Source organism: Myotis yumanensis, unplaced genomic scaffold, assembly GCF_028538775.1.
Source record: "Myotis yumanensis isolate MYYU_CA2020_CCGP unplaced genomic scaffold, mMyoYum1.0.hap1 SCAF_5, whole genome shotgun sequence".
In the NCBI taxonomy this organism is placed as follows: domain Eukaryota; kingdom Metazoa; phylum Chordata; class Mammalia; order Chiroptera; family Vespertilionidae; genus Myotis; species Myotis yumanensis.
This window is the reverse complement of record NW_027223756.1, coordinates 72163255-72187627: the sequence shown is the minus strand read 5'-3', so window position 1 is coordinate 72187627 and position 24373 is coordinate 72163255. Positions and strand designations below refer to the sequence as shown.

Below are 24373 nucleotides of genomic sequence, written 5' to 3'. Positions count from 1 at the left end.
CTGAAGGTCCACACTGCTGGATCATGGTTCTGAAATCGTCTGCTGCATTAGTACAAAGCATGCTCCAATGGCACCAATGCAGTGATATCACTCATTCAGTCCAGTTCCTGGGGACAGACATCTGATTTGCTAAGCCTAAGCCATGGGCCTTCCCCATGACTGCTCTGGGATATGGGGAGCAAAGATTGGGGCCTCTGACTTCCTCAGAGGGGGTGGCCACTACCTCTGAGGTTACACTCTTGGAGCTACAAGGTGAATACATAATGGCTTTTATGTATGATGATTCAGCGTTCTTATTTACTTCACATAAGAGTGAGTTTTCAGCAAGAATGACTTGGAATGTTCCAGTCTCATCTAAGCTGTGCTGAAGGAAATCAAAGGCCACATACTGTCTCTTTTTGCATCTCACTGTCAAAGTTAGAGCAACATCACACCCCAGGCTGGTATAATTGTGGGCTGAGGAACACAAGAAAAGGGTAAGGATTTTTAGCATATTTTTGGGATTGTGAATCCTTTTGACATCTGGTGAAGAATATTTGCTATTTTCCATCCCCTGGTTTTCTCTGCTTATTTTCTGATTATTATTATTATTATTATTATCATTATTATTTAATCTCATTGCATTGATATTACTTTTGTGAGCTTTTGCACCACTTCTTCCTTTCTTTTGGTTAAGGGCTGATTTAAATGAGCTAATACAGGTACCTGACGTCATAAAAATCTCTCTAGACATAACCCCAAATAGATGCCAAAGGAGGCTAGCTCTGTGGACCAGTGATGATTTTTTTTTTAAATGTTTAAAAAAGGAAGGGAGAGGGAGAGAGAGATGAGAGATGGAAACATCAATGATGAGAGAGAATCACTTATTGGCTGCCTCCTGCATGCCCTCTACTGGGGATTGAGCCCAAAACCCAGGCATGTGGTCAAGGGCATGTGCCCTTGACCCGAATCAAACCTGGGACCCTTCAATCCATACACCAATGGAATAAGCTGAGTGAAACCAGCCAGAACTCTTTTCTTCCCTTCCTTCCTTCCTTCCTTCCTTCCTTCCTTCCTTCCTTCCTTCCTTCCTTCCTTCCTTCCTTCCTCCCTTTCTCTCTCTCTCTCTCTTTCTCTCTCCTCCTCCTCCTCCTCCTCCTCCTCCTCCTCCTCCTCCTCCTCCTCCTCCTCCTTCTTCTTCTTCTTCTTCTTCTTCTTCTTCTTCTTTTGCTGGAATGTTGAGGATTGGCAGTAAGGAGGGGGCTGAGCAGGTGGATCTTCCAGGAGAATGGAGGTGCTTCCTTCAGGCACATTGTTGGAGAAAAAAAACCGCAAACTCAGCTACTGGGGTTTTTTCTGAGAAGATAATGACCAGGGTCTTGATGAAGATCTGTGATCTCTGCCTCTGTGGTGAGGAAGTGAGGTAGGAACAATGCTAACAGTGCTGCAGACCCTGGGGACATTTTGTTTTATATGGTTCTGTGTGGGCCATTGCTACCCCCACAGCAGTCAGGCAACACTGGGCTTGGATCATCAGAGTCCCTGAGCAGAATCTCAAAAGCAACTTAGCCACCAGGAGCATTATAGCTTTAAGCCAGAAGAAGAGTTTTGAGGGCCTTGGTGTTTCATGGATCTACTGAATTCTTGACTCCTCATTGGACTGCAATGTACAATCACTACAAACTACAACCATTATTTCCAGCTGGATTCCTACACTTCATAGTTAAGAGGGGGTTTAGCTCAACAGTGAAGACACTGGATCAAGATTATCTGGGTTTGCCCTAATTGGTTTGGCTCAGTGGATAGAGCATTGGCCTGCAGACTGAAAGGTCCCAGGTTTGATTCCAGTCAAGGGCATGTACCTTGGTTGCGGGCACATCCCCAGTTGGGGGGTGTGCAGTGTGCAAGAGGCAGCTGATCGATGTTTCTCTCTCATCGATGTTTCTAACTCTCTATCCCTCTCCCCTCCTCTCTGTGAAAAATCAATAACATATATTAAAAAAAGATGATCTGGGTATATGGCACTGGATGGTGTTTCTAAATGGTTAGAGTGTCCGCCCACCCACCAAAGGGTTGCAGGTTTGATCCCTGGCCTGGGATCTGGGCACGTGCAAGAGGCAACCAATTGATGTGTTTCTCTCATGTGGATGTTTCTCGTTCTCTCATTTTCTCCCCCAACTTTCCTCCCTCCCACTCTCTGTCTAAAAACAAACAAACAAACAAAAACAACAGAAAAAATATCTTTGGATGAGGATTTTAAAAAAGAAAGATTACCTGGGTTCAAACCCAGTGCTAACTAACTCTTACTACTGTGTGACCTTGGAAAGTTTCTTCATCTGTAAAATGGGAGAAATAATAGATTTTGTTGTAAAAATGAAGTGATTTAATTATGTAAACCACTTAAAAATGTAACTGCCACATAATAAGCTATTGCTATTAGGCTCAGCTGGTGTTATATTCTTAGGCCTGTAGTCATATATGTATTAATCAATTGAATTTGAACTTGAAATAGGAATTAGTAATGGAGATGGGCCGGCAGAGAAAAGAATAGGAGATGCCTTTCATCGTAGAGCCTGCCCCTTTACAAAACTGCTTCTGAGCCCTGCCTGGTTTGGCTCAGTGGATAGAGCGTCAGCCTATGGACTGAAGGGTCCCAGGTTCGATTCCAGTCAAGGGCACATGACCAGGTTGCAGGCTTGATCCCCATTAGGGGCGTGCAGGAGGCAGTCGATAAATGATTCTCTCTCATCATTGATGTTTCTATCTCTCTCTTTCTCTGTCTCTCTCTCTCTCTCTCTCTCTCTTCCTCTCTGAAATCAATAAAAATATATTTTAAAAAAATCAAACAAAAAAACCCTGCTTCTGAAATTTTGCCAGTAAACTGATCAGAGTCTGACCCCCTTTGGCTACCCATGCCTCATTAAAGATGCTCACACACAGATAGCAGACGGTGGCCTTTTAGCCATTCACATATCCTTTTAATTGGACTCAGAAAGCGAGAGTCAGTACTCAAAGGCCTGGGGGGGTTTGAGATTTAGAGGTATTTCTTTGCAACAAGAAAATACGCTGAAACAATACATCATCCATTTCCATCCTTGTCTACAGCCAAAGAAACATGTGCCACCAACTGCCGTGCAGGAACGAACTTGTACTCCATTATTTCCAATCAAACCATTCCCTGAAGGACAAAAAACAAACAAACAAACAAACAAACAAACAAACAAAAAACACGAAAAAGAAAAGTCAGGCTTCAAGAGGTTGGGTGAAATCCTAGGCCTGTCTTCTCTTCCTGGTGGACGCTGTATTATTTTGTGATTAACTTTCTGGACCCTGTCCTCTCATCTCCTACCTCATTTCAGTGAGGGCCTCCTAGTCTGAGGCTTATTAGAGGAAGGTGAGGGAAAGAGGAATTTGGATGGCTGAACGGTGATATGCATGGGATGAAATGGGCTCCCCTCTCAAGCTCTGGCAGACCTTCAGGATGTAGTCACAGAGGAAAAGGGCAGGGACCAAAGACCACTAACCCAGCCCCATCCCCAGCCTGAGGGTCCATCTGATATTGGTGTCCCCCTGCTGGGCTTATAGCCATAGGGGTTTTCAGTACCGCAGTCCCTGAAAGAATCCTACGTTCACAGTCAGACCTGTACCCACAGTCTTACCTGAAGGCAATGAGATCACCAGGAGGAAGAGCAACCCAGAGAGATGGAGCCTCATTGCTGAGGAGGACACAGAGCTGGCACCTCCTGTGGGCGGCTGCCTGGGAGGCTCCTTTATAGAGCTGGGCGAGCCTGGGTGGGGCTGGCCTCATTCTACCTGGAAGAGCACCCCGGGCAGACAGGCTTACTCAGGGTTAGAGGACAGAGTCTGTGGGCCATTCCATGCTACGTTCTCTTCTACAAATCGTGGAACACAGGACACAGTCAAGGCAGAACAGGAGCAGAGACCAGGGGCTCTCTCCTGCCCAGGCCCTAACACTTTCCCCATGACTTCAAATGGATACTGATGGGAACATGGCAGGGAAAGTGTCAACTTTGTCTCTCCTTTCCTTCTGAGTCCCACTGACAACACAGGGGCCCAGAGCAGTGACGTTATGAAACACAGGCTTCATTTAGGGCCACAAAGGATGTGAGCAAGAACTTGAAGTGTTGCGAGAAACAAAGGGGCTCAAGGTGTCAACCATTGGCCTGACCAGGATTTAGGTAGATGCTCAGGCATAGCGGGGAAAGAATAGCCTTCTCTGTGGGGGACAGATTTGGTCACAGGGCTGGAGGCACATGCTACAGGAACTCTTTCCCTAGAAAAGTCCACCCACGGGCTGCATTTTTCTTTTTTTCTTTCCTTTTCTTTTTTTCTCTTCTCTTCCCTTCCCTTCCCTTCCCTTCCCTTCCCTTCCCTTCCCTTCCCTTCCCTTCCCTTCTCTTCTCCCTCTCCCTCTCCTCTCCTCTCCTCTCCTCTCCTCTCCTCTCCTCTCCTCTCCTCTCCTCTCCTCTTCTCTTCTTTTCTTTTCTCTTCTTTTGTTTTGTTAATTCTCACCCGAGGATATTTTTCCATTGATTTTTAGAGAAAGTGGAAGGGAGGGGGGAGAGACAGAGAGAGAGAGAAACATCAATGTGAGAGAGACATATCAATTGGTTGCCTCCTGAACTCCCACTGGGGATCGAGCCTGCAGCTCAGATATGCATCCCTGACCAGAATCGAACTCAGTACCCTTCACTCCTCAGACCGACATTCTATCCACTGAGCCAAACTGGCTAAGGCCAAGCTATATTTTTCAAATGGCTGGTTTGAAAAGGTGGCTAGAATCTGGGAACTTGGAGAGTTCTGGGACAAGTTGTCTTTTTGGAGTGAGTGGGTTGGAACCCTCTTGGTATCTCACAGGAAGAGCCAGTTCAGTGCTATGTTCAAGGTCAGATGCCCTGTGTCAGGAGTGAAGCAAGACAGTGCTTCCCTGGAGCTATAGGGCTGCAGCTCTGGGGAAGGGTCAGTAGGTCTGTCCCCCCTAAAGTGGTGGTGAGGGACCGAGAGTTGAGGAGACACGAACATTGGTTTTATTCTTGTGCCTGGAGGCAGGCTTGTCTCTTACCATGGATCAAGGGGCCCATGACCGTAGACTTTGGAGTCTGTACAGGGGCAGTAGAGCATGGTTTTATTGGTTACACTCTGTTTGCAGTCACAGGCCCTTGGATAGATTATTTAGCATCCCTGAGCTTCTTCAGCTTCCTCTTCTCAAACGTGCACAGTCAGAGGGTTTTTTTAAAAGATGAAATGAGATAAAACTTGCAAAATGCATTGAACTCATCCTGGTATAGATTAATTCCTCCTTCTCCATCTCCTTCATAATTATTATTAAATTCCATCAGTATAGCTGTGTTGCTTTCCTTTTTTTTTTTTTAAAGTAGTTTTTATTGATTACATAGAAGAAGGGAGAGGGAGAGAGAGATAGAAACATCAAGGATGAGAAGAACCATTGATCGTCTGCCTCCTGCATGCCCCCCAATAGGGATCAACCCTGCAATTCAGGCATGCACCCTGACTGGGAATCGAACCATGACCTCTTGGTTCATAGGTTGATGCTCAACCATTGAGCCACCACAGCCAGGCTGTTGCTTTCTTTTTTTCAGAACCTCTCTAAGAGACTTCTTAGTGAATGTCAAACATCATTGGGAGAGTTTAATTCAGAGTTCCCACAATGGGTATAGAGCTGAGAGCCCTGCTATGAGGAGAGAGGGTGTAGTAACAGACTAGATTTACAGTGGTTCTCAACTTGTGGGTCTCGACCCCTTTGGGGGTCGAACGACCCTTTCACAGGGGTCACCTAAATACATCCTGCATATCAGATATTTACATTGCAATTCATAACAGTAGCAAAATTACAGTTATGAAGTAGCAACGAAAATAATTTTATGGTTGGGGGTCACCACAACATGAGGAACTGTATTAAAGGGTCACGGCATTAGGAAGGTTGAGAACCACTGGACTAGAAGTAGGTAGACCGGTTCTAAATCAGGGCTGAGGATTCCCTTGCATGACTCCATGGAAGGCTTCCAGGACCCCCTGCACTGGGCATGTGATTCCACCCCCTAGGGTGCAAGCCCTATCCTGACCATCTGCCACCAAGGACATAGCACAGGCTCAGTGGTACCACCTCATTCTTTAGAGATGGAGAAAACAAGGCTCAGGTTGATGAATGGGCTGCACAAAGGGAAGAAGCTCTGGCTACGCTGCCATCAAATATTCAGTTCTTTTGATTCTTGATCTGGAACGCTGTTCTCCATATATTTTAAATTGTTCAGGAATGCATTGAGGAACATGGGAGTTATGAACCACATTTTCCAAATATTTCTGAGTCCCTCCTGTACACCATTTTAAAAATCGGATCTAAAATGCATGTCGAGACAGTATGTGTTCAGGATGGACCCTTTCCTTTCTGCCCACGCATGTCCTGATTAAATCACCATTCCAACCTTTGGGCAGGAACTTCTCCAGTTGTGCTGAGTGTTCCGGTTTCTTGCCTGAGGTCTTCTTGGGCAAAACCGCCAGAGAAGCACAATGGCTTCTTCCTCTTCCTTTGGTGGTGCTCTGTTGGTGTTTTCTTTGTTTCCTAGCATTCTCGGCTCTCTTTATCATGTCAACTGTGGAGGTTCAGACCAAGTCACCCCAAGATGTGCTTCTGTGCTTTGCAGACTGTTTTGAGCTAAACGTGACTTCTGCCCCTCCCTTAACTACCTAGAGAAAGAACTTGAATCAGGGGCCTTGCTTGACCATAATAAAAGATTATCAGAGATAACTTCTTTTGACCTATCTATAGGACAGGGCAAAGAAAATGTTCTTAATATCTCAGAGTGACTTTAAAAAGATATGTTTTTATTGATTTTTAGAGAGAGAGGAAGGAAGAGGAGAGAGAGAGAGACATCAGTTGGCTGTCTCCTGCATGCCCTTTACTGGGGATTGAGCTAGCAACCTGGGCATGTGTCCTGACTGGGAATCAAACAAGGGACCTTTTGGTGATGGGACGGCACTCTACCAACTGAGCCACACCAGGATGCAATGACCTTTTGAAAACCCCAGGTACATTACTTCATTCCTAGCTCAGATGTCTTATACACCTCCATCTCCCTTCTTTCCTTCCTTCCTTCCTTCCTTCCTTCCTTCCTTCCTTCCTTCCTTCCTTCCTTCCTTCCTCTCTCTCTCTCTCTCTCTCTCTCTCTTTCTCTCTCTCTCTTTCTTTTGTTCTTTTTCTTTAAAAAATATATTGATTTGAGAAATTAGAGAGAAAAAAAGAGAGAGAAAGTGAGAGAAAGGAACATTGATTTATTGTTCCAATTATTTATGCATTCATTGATTGATTCTTATATGTGCCCTGACTGGGGATCAAACCTCCAACCTTGGGGTATCGGGATGACACTTTAACCAACTGAGCTACCCAGTGCAATGTAAGAAAGGTCTAAACCTGTAAGAATTTTTATGAGTTTATTTGAGCCAAACTGATGACAACTACTGGAAAAGAGGAAAAAGGAGTGGAAACTGGCTTGAACTTTTTTGTATAACCCTATAAATAAAAAGAATTATGAGGAGAGAGGGCTAGGGAAAGAACAGGGTAGACTTTGGCAAGCTGGCACTTCCCTAATGCACTGTGGTTCTTTAATGCTGGTAAGACTTGCAGAACTTGGGCCCCTCTGCCAATTTCTTCTCTTTCCAACCCCCCCTCCCCAGACTCCTCTTCTCAGATGGGATAACTACAAATCTGGTTATGCTCCCAGGCACACAGTTTTTATCTTTGGAAAACTTTCAAATAAGGGTAAGGTATGGGTGCTCAAGAAATAGCTTTCCCAGGTGTGTCTTCTGGGAGTGCTGCTTTGCCAGCATTCCCCAAGAGATTCTGTCCCTCTTTCAACAGCAGAATATTTATGCTGTTACAACCTTAACTGTTCTTTTTGTGTGATGTATAACCTGCTGTACACCTGCCTTCATGGATAATGCTCAGTATATTCATAGTATAATGAACGCTTTATCCAAAATAGTGTTGGGAAGAGATTCTGCTTCCTATAATACAGTGAAAATCCCTGGGACCTGTCCCCCATCTCATTAATCCCAGGAGACACCAACGGGCACACAGAACTTCCACCCCTTAACTTCCCTGGCTAATCTCTGGAGTTTAGGGAACCTGGGAGTGGAGAATCCTGAAGTTCTGACCAGGACCCCAAAGTTTCGCAACAGAAGAGAGGATCACAAGGTTTAAAGAGGGCTCATGCCTTTGTCTAGACCAGTCTCCTCCCGTAGGATCTTTGTCCCCTCATTCAGCTCATCTCTAGAGAATCCTTGGAGATGTCAGCTGGGGAAGGCCTGGAACACACTCCCAAGGCCCAGCTTCATTTGTATCCATCCCCTTAGCTGGAAGCACACATGTCAAAAGGAAGATCAGAGTCAATACAAGGAGATAGACACTCATGTCTGATGAAGGGATCCCAGAGTTAGGATCCCCTTAGGAGAAAGGGAGACCCCTTCTTCAACCTGGGGTGGATGGTTGGGGCTGCAGTATGGCCCCATTCTGCCCTGTAGAACTGATGGGAGAACCCATGGAAGCTAGAAGGTAAGAGTATATTGCTGCCTGCTCCTTAGCAACTGGGGCATTGCAGACCGGAGGGATGAAGGGCTGAGTACAACTACTCTGATTACTGGCAAAAGCTGACTTAAATCCTGGGTTTCCTAGGTCATGGTCCAGAACGCCCCCCCCCCCCCCCTTTCACCGTGTTTCTCTAACTATATATTGGGGCAGGGCTTAGAGTGATGGTTAAGATTATAGTTCCAGTTTCTCTGAGACCCTACAAGCTCTGAGAGTTTACCAAAACTCAAGCCCAAACCCAAGCAGGAAGAATCCAGCTGATTGATTATACGTAACACGTACTTCAAAACCAGGATAGTAAATCACTCCCTGCACCTGAAGACGTTCAGAAAGGACAGTGAGACCTGTTGTCCCCAGTGATCAAGAGACATATCTGCTTGGAGGAACTGTGTAATCAGGTGAATCGATTAATTATGTTTAGCAAGATAAGATTACTTGTGAGTCTGAGGACATTCTGTGAGGAGATACTGGCTTGGAGCTAGTCACTGGTCACGCACAAGGAAGACAAGCCTCAGTGCTTGCTTTTAAGATTGGATGCCCTCATGCCATTGGGACTAGTGCCCAGAAGTCCCCAGGTCTAGTTTGCATTCTTTCTTACTGTCTGCCAGATCGTCTACACAACAGAATTTTTTCCTTTGGGCATTTAAGTCTCTTTGCCCTCCTCAAATTTCTTAGCACAATTGTAGCAAATTGGGCTGTTCTTTACCTGAATTCCTGCAGAGAAAGGAGGTTTTGCAACCCTGGCCATGAGTCTGATTCATGACAAATATTCAGCCTTATTTACAACTGTGAACAGATCATCAGCCCACCCTTCCCCTCTGCAGATTCATACTGTAAGAAGCGAGGCACAGATCCAATGTGGGAAGACATGCAAGGGCTAGGGTCACTATGGGTGAGGAGGAGAAATCCAGCATGGGGCATGGAAACAGAGAGCTCTGGAGAGCAGAAGAGGGGCACACCCAGTTCAGTTCAATGTGGCCAACATTTGTGGCACTCTATGCCAGGCTTTGTGCTGGGTTCAAGGATATAGAGAATAGAGAAGATTCCTGCCCTCACAGTCAGATACTTCATTAATTTTAATATGATGAAGTAAGAGCTACAATAATTTCATGTACAGAATGCTACAGAAGCTTGGGGCACCAAACTGAGCTTTGGGGCAAGCAAGGAAGTGTGCCTGGAGGAAATGATGCCCTGGAGTAGAATCTTTAAGGCTAAGTAGGAGTTAGCCAGGAAGAACAGGAAAGGGGGCTTCAGGGAAATGCAATAAATCCACAGGATCGGGGCACAAAGGTGTAGAAGAGTCTGGTGTGTGCAGATATGAACACAGATCTATGTATCACTAGAACTTGGGATGAGGCTGGAGAGGGAGGCAGAGCCAAGTTGCAAAGGGCCAGGAGTGAAATTTTCACAACTGTAAACTGAAAGTGTTAAAGAGACACTATCAAGTGGAGTGCAAGGAAGTGATAAGATCTGGTTTGCCCCTTGGATAGATTCATTGAGCGGTTCTGTGCAGGACAAATTTAAGGGGCAAGATTAGAGTTCAGGAAGTTGGAAGGCTTTTTCAACAGTTCAGTCAGCTCTTTAAGCAATGCCTTTGTTCACTTTCCCCTTACACAGAAACATTGCTCAAGTGCGTGTCCACTATCTATAATAATAAAAGCATAATATGCTAATTAGATCAGACAGTCGAACGACCTTCCAGACGTCATTCCAGATGTCTTTCTGGACAAAGCCGTGACGGTGGGGGGCTGAGGCAGAGGCAGTTAGGGGTGATCAGGCAGGCAGGCAGAGTGGTTAGGGGCAATCATGCAGGCAGGCAGGTGAGTGGTTAGGGGCATCAGGCAGGCAGGCAGGCAGAGGTGGTTAAGGGCAATCAGGCAGGCAGGTGAGCAGTTAGGGGCATCAGGCAGGCAGAGTGGTTAGGGGAGATCAGGCAGTCAGGCAGAGGCGGTTAGGAGCAATGAGGCAGGCAGGTGAGTGGTTAGGGGCAATGAAGCTGGCAGGCGAGTGGTTAGGGGCAATGAGGCAGGCAGGCAGAGTGGTTAGGGGCTATCAGTCAGGTAGGCAGACGAGTGGTCCTGTATTGCAAGAGGGATGTCTGACTGCTGGGATCGGGCCTAAACCAGCAGTCAGACATCCCCCAAGCGGTCCCGGATTACGAGAGGGTGCAGGCTGGGCTGAAGGACCCGCACCCCCTCACCCCCCACTATGCACAAATTTTGTGCACCGGGTCTCTAGTAAAATTATTAATAAGAATGTGATATTGTAGGAGCAATACCTATGAAGAGGTTGAGAGGAGAGGTAATGTCAATTTCTGAAAGAAGAGTGGTTCTACTCTGGGGTACCAATTATATTTGTGCATTTACCATAACCCAGGGTTTATCTCTTGGTTTTCCAATCCCCCAAAGCATATCCATCTCCCAGGGTCACATAAACCAGGCTCATAAGATTGATCTACACATTAAGAATCACAATTTATTAATTTATGATGAGAAACATTTATCATGTGGTAGGAACATTCTTATGTCAGCTGGGCCATAGCAAGGGTACGTTGCATGAGCCCTCACACCTTGCTGGAGGATAGACACAGTTGGAGTATTTTATACTCACCATTTCCTTAATGAGGATTTGGCCAGAGAAGAATGTTTTTTATTGATATGGGTTCAAAGTCCACACATCTTACATTGATTTTCCTTGGTTTGTATTTTAATACATGATTCCCAAAGTGAAAATAATATTAATGTTGAGACTTATCTGCTGGATGGAATACACTTTCATACCTTATATGTTGTCATGCTTGAAGATAGGACGTCTCCTCACTGTGTTGAACCATTTGTTGACAGAGGATACTGTGGGAGGCAGATGGTGTCCTCCCAGGCTGAGCTGTGCAGATGCTGATGGTGTCACAGATAAAAGGTTTTACTATGTAGTGTTTTTCAGCTACTCAATATGGTAGCCATTTCAACTTCCTTTTTAAGTCTCCTTCATATGAGAGGAATAAAACTCTTATCTTATTTAAGTCCCACTTATTTAGGGGTTTCTCATTATTTATATCACATCACATCCTAATTACCACCACAGGTAAATTGTATTCAATAGAAAGCTGGTGAAGCTGCATGAACATTAGCAAAAGGAGCATTTAAGACAAGAAAAATAACTGTTTATGGGCAAAAAGACAAAAGAGGATTAGTACATAATGATAAGAAACAGCGACATATAACAAGATTCAGAGGATAGAAATCTGATAATTCATACCTATTTGTGTACTCTTTTTAAAATTCTTTCCCCCCTGTTTTCATTCATTCATTTAAATTCTTTTTTGTTGAAAGTATTACATATGTCTCCTTTCCCCCCCATTGACCTCTTCCCACCTGCTCCCTTTCCCCCAGCACATGCCCTCACCCTCCTACTGTCTGTGTTCATTGGTTATGCTGATATGCATGCATGCAAGTCCTCTGGTTGATCTCTTATGCCTCCTCCCAGCCTCCCTTGCCTTCCCTCTGAGGTTTGACTGTCTGTTCAATGCTTCTCTATCTCTGGATCTATTTTTGTTCATCAGTCTATGTTGTTCATTATATTCCACAAATAAGTGAGATCATGTGATATTTATCTTTCTCTGACTGGCTTATTTCATTTAGCAAATGCTCTCCAGTTCCATCCATGCTGTTGCAACTGGTAAGAGTTCTTTCTTTTTTATAGCAGTGTAGTATTCCATTGTGTAGATGTACTGCAGTGTTTTAATCCACTCATCCGCTGATGGGCACTTAGGCTGTTTCCAAATCTTAGCTATTGTAAATTGTGCTGCTATGAACATAGGGTGAATGTATTCTTTCTGATGGGTGTTTCTGATTTCTTGGAGTATATTCCTAGGAGTGGGATCACTGGGTCAAATGCGAGTTCCATTTTTATTTTTTTGAGGAAGCTCCATACTGTCTTCCATAGTGGCTGCACCAGTCTACAGTCCCACCAGCAGTGCACAAGGGTTCCCTTTTCTCCACATCCTTTCCAGCACCTGTCGTTTGTTGATTTGTTGATGATAGCCATTCTGAGAGGTGTGAGATGGTACCTCATTGTTGTTTTGATTTGCATCTCTCGGATGATTAGTGACTTTGAGCATGTTTTCATATGCCTCTTGTCCTTCTGTATGTCCACTTTAGAAAAATATCTAATTAGGTTCTTTGCCCATTTTTTTATTGGATTATCTTCCTTTTGTTAAGTTGTAGAGTTCCCTATAAATTTTGAAGATTAAACCCTTATTGGATGTAACATTGGCAAATATGTTCTCCCATGCAGTGGGCTCTCTTCTTATTTTGTTGATGGTTTCTTTTGCTGTGCAGAAGCTTTTTAGTTTGATGTAGTCCCATTTGTTTATTTTCTCCTTAGTTTCAATTGTCCTAGGAGATGTATCAATAAACATATTGCTATGAGATATGTCTGATAGTTTGCTGCCTATGGATTCTTCTAAGATTTTTATGGTTTTCTGTCTTACATTTAAGTTTTTTATCCATTTTGAATTTATTTTTGTGTATGGTGTAAGTTGGTGTTTCATTTGTTTGCATATATCTGTCCAATTTTCCCAATACCATTTATTGAAGAGATTGACTTGACTCCATTGTATGCTCTTGCCTCCTTTGTCAAATATTAATTGAGCATAATGGCTTGGGTCGATTTCTGGGTTTTTTGTCCTGTTCCATTGGTCTATATGTCTGTTCTTGTGCCAGTACCAGGCAGTGTTGAGAACAGCTTTGTAGTATAGCTTGATATCTGGTATTCTGATCTCTCCAACTCTGTTCTTCTTTCTCAGGATTGCTGCAGCTATTTGGGGTCTTTTTTTATTCCATGTAAATTTTTGGAGAGTTTGTTCTAGGTCTGTGAAATACACCATTGGTACTTTAATGGGGATTGTCTTGAATCTTATTTGTTACTCTTGCACAACACTGCAATGGTCATGAGAGTGCAGATATCTCTTCAGGATAGTAATTTCATCTGATCAAGTGTCTGAATCTAGCTGCCAATTTTCAGGAAATATGAGGACAGAGGCACAGGTTAAACTGTACCGTGAGTGAGTATACAATCAGCAAAATCCAGGTTGTGGGTAATTCTGCAGGTCAAGTGTCCCAAGTTCTTCAACAGATGAATTGTAGGAGAGCAGGAGGGAGAACAAATAGATAAAAAGAGACCAAAAAAACATATCCAATAAAAACAGGCAAGATGAAATGTTAGTTAGTAAGGATGCACAATTGGGAGATAAAACTATAAAGAAATTTAAGGACATGCTTCCAATAAAAGTCAGAGTAGTGGTAACTTGGAGGGATTATGATTGTGATGGGGTATATGGAAGGGTTTTTGGGGTGGCTGCAAAGTTCTATTTCATGATCTGGGTAGTGTTTACTATGGGGTTAACCTTAGAATGATTTATGAAGCTCTAACTTTATTTTGTGTGTGTGTTTTTGTATGTGTGTTATATATTTCATTTTATGTTTTAAGAGCACAAACATGTACTTTATTTTTTCAAAGAGTTTAATTTTTGACTGTTCTTTCAGATGTCCACATTTTTTCTTTCTTTCTTTTTATTTTTCAATTGCACTTTACATTCAGTATTATTCTGTATTAGTTGCATAGTGGTTAGATAATCATGTACTATACAGAGTGATCTCTCCTGATCCCATATATAATTATTATAATATTACTGAATATGTTTCTTATGCTGTAATTTACATCTCTATGACTATTCTGTGTTATATATTTTACAAAAAGTTTTATATATATATTTAAAGAAATTAATGACAAAGCAATGTACCATATTATAAGAAGGGCAAAATTAGACACAGATACAGAAACATACAGAGGGAAGGTGATGTGAAGAACATAAAGAGAGAACACCATCTTCAAGCTATGGAATGCCTGAGGCTACCAGAAGCTAGGAGAGAGACACAGAACAAAACCTTCCCTCACAGCCCTCAGAAGGACCACTTTTCAGTCACCTTGATTTCAGACACCTATTGTAGTCTCTAGAATTGTGAAATAATATATTTCTGTTGTTTACGCCACCCAGTTTGTAGCATTTTATTATAGAAGACTTAGGAAACAAATACAGTATCCTAGAAAATAAATTGGATTTGATTGCTATGATGTCATGTATATCTACCTTAATAAAAGAGAAAGATGCAAATTAACCATCACTCCATCACTCAACCACTCCACTACACCCACAAGCCATGCCCACCAGCCAATCAGGAGCAAGTATGCAAATTAACCCAACTAAGATGGTGGTGGCCATGGAGCTGGAGTGAGCAGGAGGCTTGGGTTGTCCCCAGCAATGGAGGAAGCCTAGCTTCCTGCCTGCCCTGGTCAGCCCTGAGCTCCATTCAAGGCTACAAAGTTTCAATTATAGAAGATAAATAAATCCCAGATACCAGCTTCCAGCCCACCATGGCCTCTGCTCAAGAGGCACTGAAAAAAAAAAAGAAAGAAAAAAAGAAGAGGCTAGGAGCTTGGGTCACTGGGGGGAATGGCCAGCCTGAAAACAGCTCTCAGCCCCTCACCCAGGCTGGCCAAACCCCCATGGAGTGAGGGTCCCCGCCGGGGGGAATGGCCAGCCTGCAAACAGCCATCAGCCCCTCACCCAGGCTGACCAGGCACCCCAGTGGGGACCCCCACCCTGAAGGGGGTGTGGCCAGCCTGAAAACAGCCCTCAGCCCCTCACCCAGGCTGGCCAGGCACCCCAGTGGGACCCCCACCCCAGCGGGACACCCTTCAGGGCAAACCAGCTGGCCCCACCAGTGCACCAGGCTTCTATCCTATATAATAAAATGGTAATATGCAAATTGACCTTAACAGCAGAACGACTGGGAATGACTGGTCACTATGACACACACTGACCACCAGGGGGCAGACACTCAATGCTGGAGCTGGCTTCTGGTGGTTAGTGCGCTCCCACAGGGGGAGCTCTGCTCAGCCACAAGCCAGGCTGATGGCTGTCAGCACAACAGTGGTGGCAGAAGCCTCTCTCGCCTCCTCAGCAGCACTAAGGATGTCCGACTGCATTTAGGCCTGCTCCCAGCTGGCAAGTAGACATCCCCTGAGGGCTTCCGGGCTGCCAGAGGGATGTCTGACTGCCAGCTTAGGCCCAATTTTCCGGGGAGCAGGCCTAAGCCAGCAGGTGGACATCCCCCAAGGGTTTCCAGACTGCAAGAGGGCACAGGCTGGGCTGAGGGACCTCCCCCCCGCCACTGAGTGCTCAAAATTTTGTGCACTGGGCTGTGCACTGGGCCTCTACTATGATATAAGTGAGTCAAGTGGAGGAAGCAAATATTAAATCAAGAAAAACACACAAATATAGTATTATTTAAAAATATTTTTATTTATTTTTGTAAATATATTTTTTATTGATTTCAGAGAGGAAGGGAGAAGGAGAGAGAGATAGAAACATCAATGATGAGAGAGAATCATTGATCAGCTGCCTCTTGCATGCCCCCTACCAGGGACTGAGCTTGCAACTCGAGCATGTGCCCTTGACCGAATTGAACCCGGGACCCTTCAGTCTGACACTCTATTCACTGAGCCAAACAGTCTAGGGCTTTATTGGTTTTTAGAGAAAAAGGAATGGAGTGAGAGAGAGGGAGAAAGAAACATTGGTTGGCTGTCTCCTGCATGTCTCCTACGGGCAATTGAGTCTGCAATGTGGGCATGTGCCCTGACCGGGAATTGAACTTGCAACCTTTTGGTGCACGGATGACACCCAACCAACTGAGCCACACCAGCCAGGGCATGAATATAGAATTTTAATATGCTATATGCTAACAATGAAAAAGTATTCCATGAGAGAAATAAACAAGGGAGAATATAATTTAGGTGGAAATTGTTCAAGAAAATTCATGCTACAGAAGAGACTGAAACCATCCCTTTAAATGAATAAATGCTAAGTGAAGACTTGGGGTGGGTGGGTGATGCAGATTTCCCGAATGTGTGAATACCATGTGTGTAAGCTTTGGGCATGTTTGAGAAAAATAAAGTCAAGTACCATAGGATACAGCGAGGGAATGGATGTATGAGAGGAGTTGGGCTGGGAGAGGCAATCAGGTGTCAGATAAGCCTGGGCCTTGTTACTGACATAAGCAGTTTTCTACATTAGCCCAGTAGGAAGCCAGTGAAAAGTTTTACAAAGGGCAAACGCATGATCCACTTTTATTTTATAAAGGTCATTTTGGTTACTGCATAAAGGATGAATGTTAAATATTTAAAAACTAGTAGCCCGGTGCACAAAATTTGTGCACATTAAAAGGGAATTAATTGCCCTAACCGGTTTGGCTCAGTGGATAGAGCATCAGCCTGCGGACTCAAGGGTCCCAGGTTCGATTCTGGTCAAGGGCATGTACCTTGGTTGCAGGCACATCCACAGTGGGGAGTGTGCAGGAGGCAGCTGATCAATGTTTCTCTCTCATTGATGTTTCTAGCTCTCTATCCCTCTCCCTTTCTCTCTGTAAAAAATCAATAAAATATATTTTTTTAAAAAAGGGAATTAATTAGCAGAGATATTTTAATATTGCTATTGCCCTTTCTCTATAATAGAAGTGTGAGAGATGAAAGGAAATTAGTAAAATGTGTATGAAAATCATATATAAATTTATTAATAAATAAGCAGTAACAAAAGGATATAACAACAACAGAGGCATGATATAAAAATGACAAAAACATGATATGAAAACAACAAAAACATGATATGAAAACAACAGTGATGCAAACAATGACTGATAAAGTGATTAAACTTATTCTAATATCTCCCTGTACACCACATTAAGAGTGAAAACACTTTTAGAGTGCTTGACTAATTTCCCTTGTGATGAAGTACTTAGAACTTTAACTGTAACATCACATGCTCTTCAAACTCGAGAGAAAGCAACATATCACTGACCATGTGCAAAAACGGGTTCAGGTAGGAATATGCCTACTCTGTATAGAGATTGTCTTTGTGATTTATTAATAGTCATCACAAATGCTGGCATCGAGGGAAACCATCGTCAAATCAATTTAAATGGGAGGCCAGTGACAGATGGGGACAAATTAATTCTTGGAATCAGAACAGCCTCTCCCTCTGCAGATCCTGTTAATACTTCAGCTTCCATAATGTTAGGTCGTAATCTTTTGGTAATAAATCTGGTACCATTACAAAGACCCCATTTACTATTGAGATTTTTCAATAGCATGATGATTGCACCCACTTTCAATTTTAATTTATGACACGGCATTCCTGAAGGAGTAATGCTATTAAGAAATTCGATGGGAAAGTTTTCCTTTTCAGCATCATCTATGGAATCAATGGAATCACCACTCAAATATGTGTGAGAATCTCCATCGAGTATATTCACATTTTCTTCATTTAATTTTTGAACATGCTCATTTTTTGGACAAAGAATTGCAAGTTTAGATATGTTTTTTAATATTATCTATAGCAGTGGGTCTCAACCTTGGCTGCACATTAGAATCACCTGGAATCTTTTTAAAATCCTGATTCCTGAGCCTCATCCTCCAGAAATTGTTTCTTTGTTATGGGGTGGGGCCACAACATTAGTAACAAAGAAACAGAATTAAAATTTTATTGTGGGGAGCCGCTACGGTGTTTTGGACAGGGTCAAGCCTTGGACTAATGAGAGGGGACAGTCGTCTCATTGCCACATGCAAGACCCAGCTTGGAGGACAGGGCCCTCCCAGCACAATTATAGCCAACAGCTGTAGTTGTAAGCTGGAACCTATGGTTCAAACATGTGGCCCCATGTGCCTGAGTGATGTAGGCTTGATAGAGTTCAGGTGCATGTAGTTGAGTAGGATTGAAACCCAGGAGAATGTTGTAAACATCTTGGTCATGCCCTTACTTTGCCTCGTAGCATCTGCTATAAAATAAAGGCATGGCTGTGGGCATGGTCGCTGTCTCTCAGAGAAGCAGCATCCCACCGAGACCCGACTTTCATTCTCTTGTCTGTCTTTTCTAAGCCTTTCAGCCGCCCCCACTCAGGTTCACCCCTGGCCGTGCTGGCGCGTGGCACACTTTGTAAAGATATGCTTCCACGCTCCCAGGGTGGGTTCCTGCCTCAAACCCCGCCCTTACAGGAAACAGCTCCGGGAAACAGCTTGGGGGAGGGCACAGCCGTTGCCAAGAAAACCCCTGAAGGACTGGGGTTGGTCGAGGCTGTTCTTCTGGATGTGATGAACACCACCCATGGTTTTTATATAAGTAGATGATATGGGAGGTCAGTTAGGAAGCCATTTAATTAGTGACAGATGGCGATGCCTTGAATTGCATGGTGAAAGTGGAGATGAAGAGATATGGATGGGGCTGAGCTATAGGTGGGAGGCAGAATTGGTAAGATTTAATGATCAATTCGGTGCAGGTGGAGTGGAGGAAAAGATCATGTCAGGATCATGTCTGGTATTGTTCTGGAAACAGTATGAGGCTGCTAAGAGATTGTGAAATGCTGCTCGCGTGTCCCATGGTGTGTGGAGCCCCAGAAGATGAATAGTGTTCAATCAGCAAAGGCTACCAGGAAGCAGTATCCTCAGAGGATTACCCTGAATTTCACTGGGACTCAGAGGTAGAAGAGTTTGATGAGAAGATGTGAAGTAGAAGAAATTGGGGTTCTGGAGGGCACAGTGGTATGAGCAGAGCTGGAGGCCAAGAAGGTTGGTTGGAGAAAAGGGGATCAGAGCCAGAGGGGATCAGAACACTGAGAGAATGAAGATCTGGTTGTTCCTAGTGCTCCAGCTTAGAGAGTGGTCCTTAGGACTACTTAGCACACTTGCACTCACTCGGTCATTTCCCTTTGGGGTCCTCCAAACTCATGTCTTCTATTCTTTTTCAACTTAGTGATTTGTGATTTTTTTTTTTGATTTGAAGTTCTCTTATGAGTCTTCTCACATGTGTAATCTCAATCACATCACAGATTTCCTGAAGTTAGAAAACAAGACTCCACTAAAGTGATTGAATTGTATAATTACATATGTTAATATATACATATATATTTGATGTGGTGAAAAACACATGGGACAGAGTGATGAAAAAATCGGTTCCTGTCCTAGCCCTTCCACTCTCCAGTTAGAGCCCTATCTGTATAATCTCTAGTTTTATTATTTATTTATTTAAAAATATATTTTATTGATTTCTGAGAGGAAGAGACAGATAGAAACATCAATGAAGAGAGAGAATCATTGATTGGCTGTTTCCTGCACGACCCTCACAGGAGATGGAGCCTGCAACCCGGGTATGTGCCCTGACCAGGAATCAAACCATGACCTCCTCAATGCTCAACCACTGAGCCATGCCTGCTGGGCCCATCTCTAGTTTTAGATGTCTTCTTCTGTTATATGTGTCTAACAGACCCTTAAATGTACATTATAAAAGGACTTTAAGAAGAGAGAATCATAGACTGGCTGCCTCCTGCATATTCCCTACTAGGGATTGAGCCTGAAACCTGGGCATGTGCTCTGACTGGGAATTGAACCATGATCTCCTGGTTCAGTGGTCGGCAAACTCATTAGTCAACAGAGCCAAATATCAACAGTACAACTACTGAAATTTCTTTGGAGAGCCAAACTTTTTAAACTTAAACTATATAGGTAGGTACATTGTTATTAATTTAATTAGGGTACTCTTAAGCTGGCCTTTGCTGAAAATGTCCTCAATCTTAGGGGTCGACCTCAGTGAACATACCCCCACTTCTTCTAATGCCACTTCTTCAAAATAGAATTGCTCAGCCGAAGACCGACTTCTGCGCATGGGCCACGAAGTTTCAGTTGCACTGTACGTGCGCGCCCGCATGTGGTATTTTGTGGAAGAGCCACACTCAAGGGGCCAAAGAGCCGCATGTGGCTCGCAAGCCGTGGTTTGCCGACCACTGTCCTGGTTCATAGGTCAATTCTCAACCACAGAGCCACACCGGTCAGGCTAAAGGACTTTTTACAAGAGTTATTTTATTTGACCTCAACACAAGCTTTGGTGATGGGTAGCACTGAGGGTATACAACCAATTACACAGGACAGAAAGCTGACATTTAGAGAGGTGAAGTAAGGTTCTCATAAAAAAACCTATCAAGCTGAGTCCAGATCAGAAGTCAGTTGTCTGACTCTGGGTTCTATAGTCTTTATACATATCAGATGGTTAAAACACTTTGTAAACTATCAAACTGTTGACGTTTAGTTCCCCAAAGCAAGAGTTCTGTCATAAATTCCTGTATATCTCACATTACTCAGCATATAACATATGTCCAATTGGGACCTGTAAGGCTCAGACTTTTGTTGGTGATGTTATAGGGATTTTTCCGTGCTCTTCGGAAAACTCTTATATCTCTAAATAGATCAAAGCTGCACTAGAACTGGGCTGGGCCATACTTTAACCCTGTATTGGGGAGGTAAGCAAAATGTGTGTGTAAGTCATGTTGCTTCCATTTACAATCTGTGGCAACTTGGGAAAGTCATTTATCCCACTTGAGCCTTATGTTATTTGCTTTTAAAATGGGAGAATAACATCTACCTGTTTTGTTTTTTTCTGTGTGCGAGATTGAGAACACTTTGTAAATTATATAAGGTAACCTTATGGTTCTTTGCATATGATAGGCATTAAATGGATGTAAAATGAAGATACAAAGATACCTACACAGCATCCTACTAGGGCTTAGAATGGAGCTGTTGACACAGTGTGAATTCAGTCGGCAGCATGTAAGTGGCGCTCAGGAAGTGTGTTTTAATGAGGGGACGTCATGTTCAAAGTCAGACCTTTAGTTTATTGGCCTGCTCAGTGGAGCAAGCAGGTGTTCTTGTTCTTGAAAGGTTCATAGCCAGGCAGCCCCTCATCTCTCAGGAGCTACATATGGAGTGACTGTCCCTTGCCTCTCAGCTGTCCCTTTGCTGACTGCTTCCGCCATGAGGAGCTTAATCTTGGTCCTTGTGGTCCTTGTCTTGCTCTCCTATGTTCCACCAGGTAAAATGGAATCCCCTCCATGTGGGATTGTAAATAGTGAAGGGAAAGAGGATGTGAGATTCTAGAAGGATAAGAAGAAAAGCAGGACTTGGATGAAAAAAGCAGGAGCAGAGAGGGATGTGAGCAGAGATGGGTGCTCTGGGCTGTTCCAGGGAACGGAGAGAAGATGCTAAGGACACAAAATAGGAGGTGCATCTCTTCAGAGGAGAAATGGGTTCTGGACTTTGGTCTGTGGAGTTTGTAAAGTTAGAGGGGGAAAGTTGAACTGATGGTATTGGCAGAAGTGGAGCAGTGCAAAAGCATGAGACTTTTAGAGGTCATGTAGAATTTTGGGGGCCGGGGCGGGTGGGGGGAGAGGCTGTTTCTTTAGGACTCTTAGCATTTGCTCTCCAAAGGCAGTTACCAGCATGATTTCTCACCATCTTAGAGATGAAGGCAAATTTGATACTGAGTGGAATCAGCATACAGAGCTGGTTGTTCAAATGTACTTACAGCATAATGGGATCCTATGGAACATCAGTTAGAAGGGTCAGCATTTATGTTCTCTGGACAGAAGCCAGTCACTTGACAGTATGGAGAAGGGTCCATTTAAGTCACTAAAGTGGAGGTTCTCCAAAGCTGTTTTGCTTATGGTTTGCTGGGGTCTGCAGCTTTTACCCGTGGCCCTAAACCTGCATTTTCAAAAGGTAGCACCAAGGGCCAAACGTGAAGTACTCCAAAGACAGGCACAGACGAGGATGGCATTGAGATTGCTGCTGCTGCGCTGCTGTCTGGATGGCAGGACCTCTGGACACTTTGCATTGTGCCTCCCCTGGACTCCTTTATCCCCTGAGACTAAAGGGAAAATTTGTTTGCAAATGGCCTGCGGTCATAAGCAAATTGATTATCCTCACCCTACAAAGCCCATGGACCAGCTGGGTGGAGAGACTGATAAGGCTTAGCGCACAGAGTGGATAATTCAGTAGGGGACCTTCTTAAACTGCCTTCCTCCCCTTCCTCCCCTACTCCTCAGCTTGCAGAGGCACCCAGGTCTTAAGGTTAGGAAAAGTATGAGCAATAGATTTAGATATGTGTTTTAGGTATTCAGACCACTTCGCACTCATTATCCCTTGCGACATTTTCACGTACCCTGCGATTCAGCCAAGGAAGGCAGTAAGGCACTTGACAAAAAGTCTCAGAGAATGTTATTGGGAATGCAGGGCCAGAACCACGGGTTTCCTTAACTCTGGGTCAGTGACCATTCCTTCTTCAAATGAGCACTGTGACCATCTCAAACTGCCTGGTACTGTCTCAGACCCTGCATGCCTCCTGCATTAGGGCCTCTTGAAAACTCCTGGAAATACTTCTAGGTCGCAATGATCTTTTTTTTTTTAAAGTTATTTTATTGATTTTTAGAGAGGAAAAGAGAGAGAGAGAGAGAGAGAGAGAGAGAGAGAGAGAGAGAGAGAAGTTGTCTCACTTATTTATTCATTCACTGGTTGCTTCTTGTATGTGCCCAGACTGGGCATCAAACCTGAAACTTTGCTGTATCAGGACGATGCTCTAACCAACTGAGCTCCCGGGCCAGGGCCACAGTGGTCTTTCCATTGCAATTTGTCCCAAGCTGAATCTGCTGGGCTCTGTGACCTGCACATGTAAGTGGGGAGCATGGGAACTAAAGACTTGTGACAGGGTCTCTGGAAAATGACTTCAAAGCAACCGAAAAAGCAGCATCCAGCTATAACATGACTGGGATGTTCTGATCCTGTTCAATTTACTGTGAGAAAGTTCTAAAGTATAGCCTACAATCTAATGTATCCACGATGCCACAACCCTACAGGACACTGTGCATTTATTTACCTCTGTTTCTGTTGGCAGTTAGAAGTGGCGTGAATGCATATATAAGAGGCCTCTTTTCTTCATGCTGGCGAGGCAAAGGTGCTTGCAGGAAGACATGTCGCAAAAAAGAAGAATATCACATTTTTTGTGAGAGTAAATTTCTGTGTTGCATAAACCCCAAATTTTTACCTGTTATAGTTGGGAAATAGTTGTATCTGAGGTTCTCCCTGATTTCCTCTGGGGACCCAGATCCTTCTCAGCTGCATCATCCCATTAAAACAATGCCTTAGCCTCTTCATGTTTCTGTGTCTGCTGTGTTTCTCTTTAAGGGCATTCATTGTGTCTCCTATGGAAATAACCTCTTAGTTAAATTCCCTGTCTTCAGTACTTTTCTTGTTGTTAATTTATTCCTTATTAAAATGTCCTAAAACCTTTTTTGAAGTTTACTAAACAATCAGAAAAGTGTACAAATCATCAGGGAACATATTAATGAATTTCACAAATATAACACACCCATGGAACCTGCTGCACTCAGGTGAAGAAAGGGATATTCCTATATCCCAGTCAGGACCACAAAGGCCTGGATTCTAATACTGTAAATCCCTGGGACCTGTTTTAAAATTTTATATAAATGAATTGTACAATAGGTACACTTTTGCATCTGGCTTCTTCTAATCTACATTATTTTTATGACATTTATATTTTCAATGTACTAGTAATTGTAGTTTATTCATTCTCAATGTTGTATAGTATGATATTGGGGAATACATCACAATTTATTTGAATATTCTAGTGCAGATGGCTGTCTGTGTAGTTTTCAGTTTTGGACTCTTGTGAATAGTGCTACGATGAACATCTTTGTACATATTTTTTGAGGTTTCTATGCAAGCACTTCTGTGGGTATTTAGCCAGGTGTGACATTGATAGCCACAGGCCATGTGTGTACTCAGTTTCAGTAGATATTGCCAAATTGTCTTCCATTG

At 43.6% G+C, this 24373-nt stretch overlaps 2 protein-coding genes across 2 annotated transcripts; one reads left to right on the top strand and one right to left on the bottom strand.

Moving 5' to 3' along the window:
* Positions 1-2981: 2981 nt before the first annotated feature.
* Positions 2982-3693, bottom strand: DEFB136 (defensin beta 136). The gene is made up of 2 exons (XM_070416950.1): positions 3639-3693; positions 2982-3157 (listed from the first exon to the last, which is right to left on the bottom strand). Exons 1-2 carry the CDS (start codon positions 3691-3693, stop codon positions 2982-2984), a joined length of 231 nt encoding a protein of 76 aa, XP_070273051.1.
* Positions 3694-21514: 17821 nt separating this feature from the next.
* DEFB135 (defensin beta 135) lies at positions 21515-23599 on the top strand. The gene is made up of 2 exons (XM_070417267.1): positions 21515-21572; positions 23430-23599. The coding sequence occupies exons 1-2, from the start codon at positions 21515-21517 to the stop codon at positions 23597-23599; spliced, it is 228 nt and encodes a 75-aa protein (XP_070273368.1).
* The last annotated feature ends 774 nt before the right edge of the window (positions 23600-24373 follow it).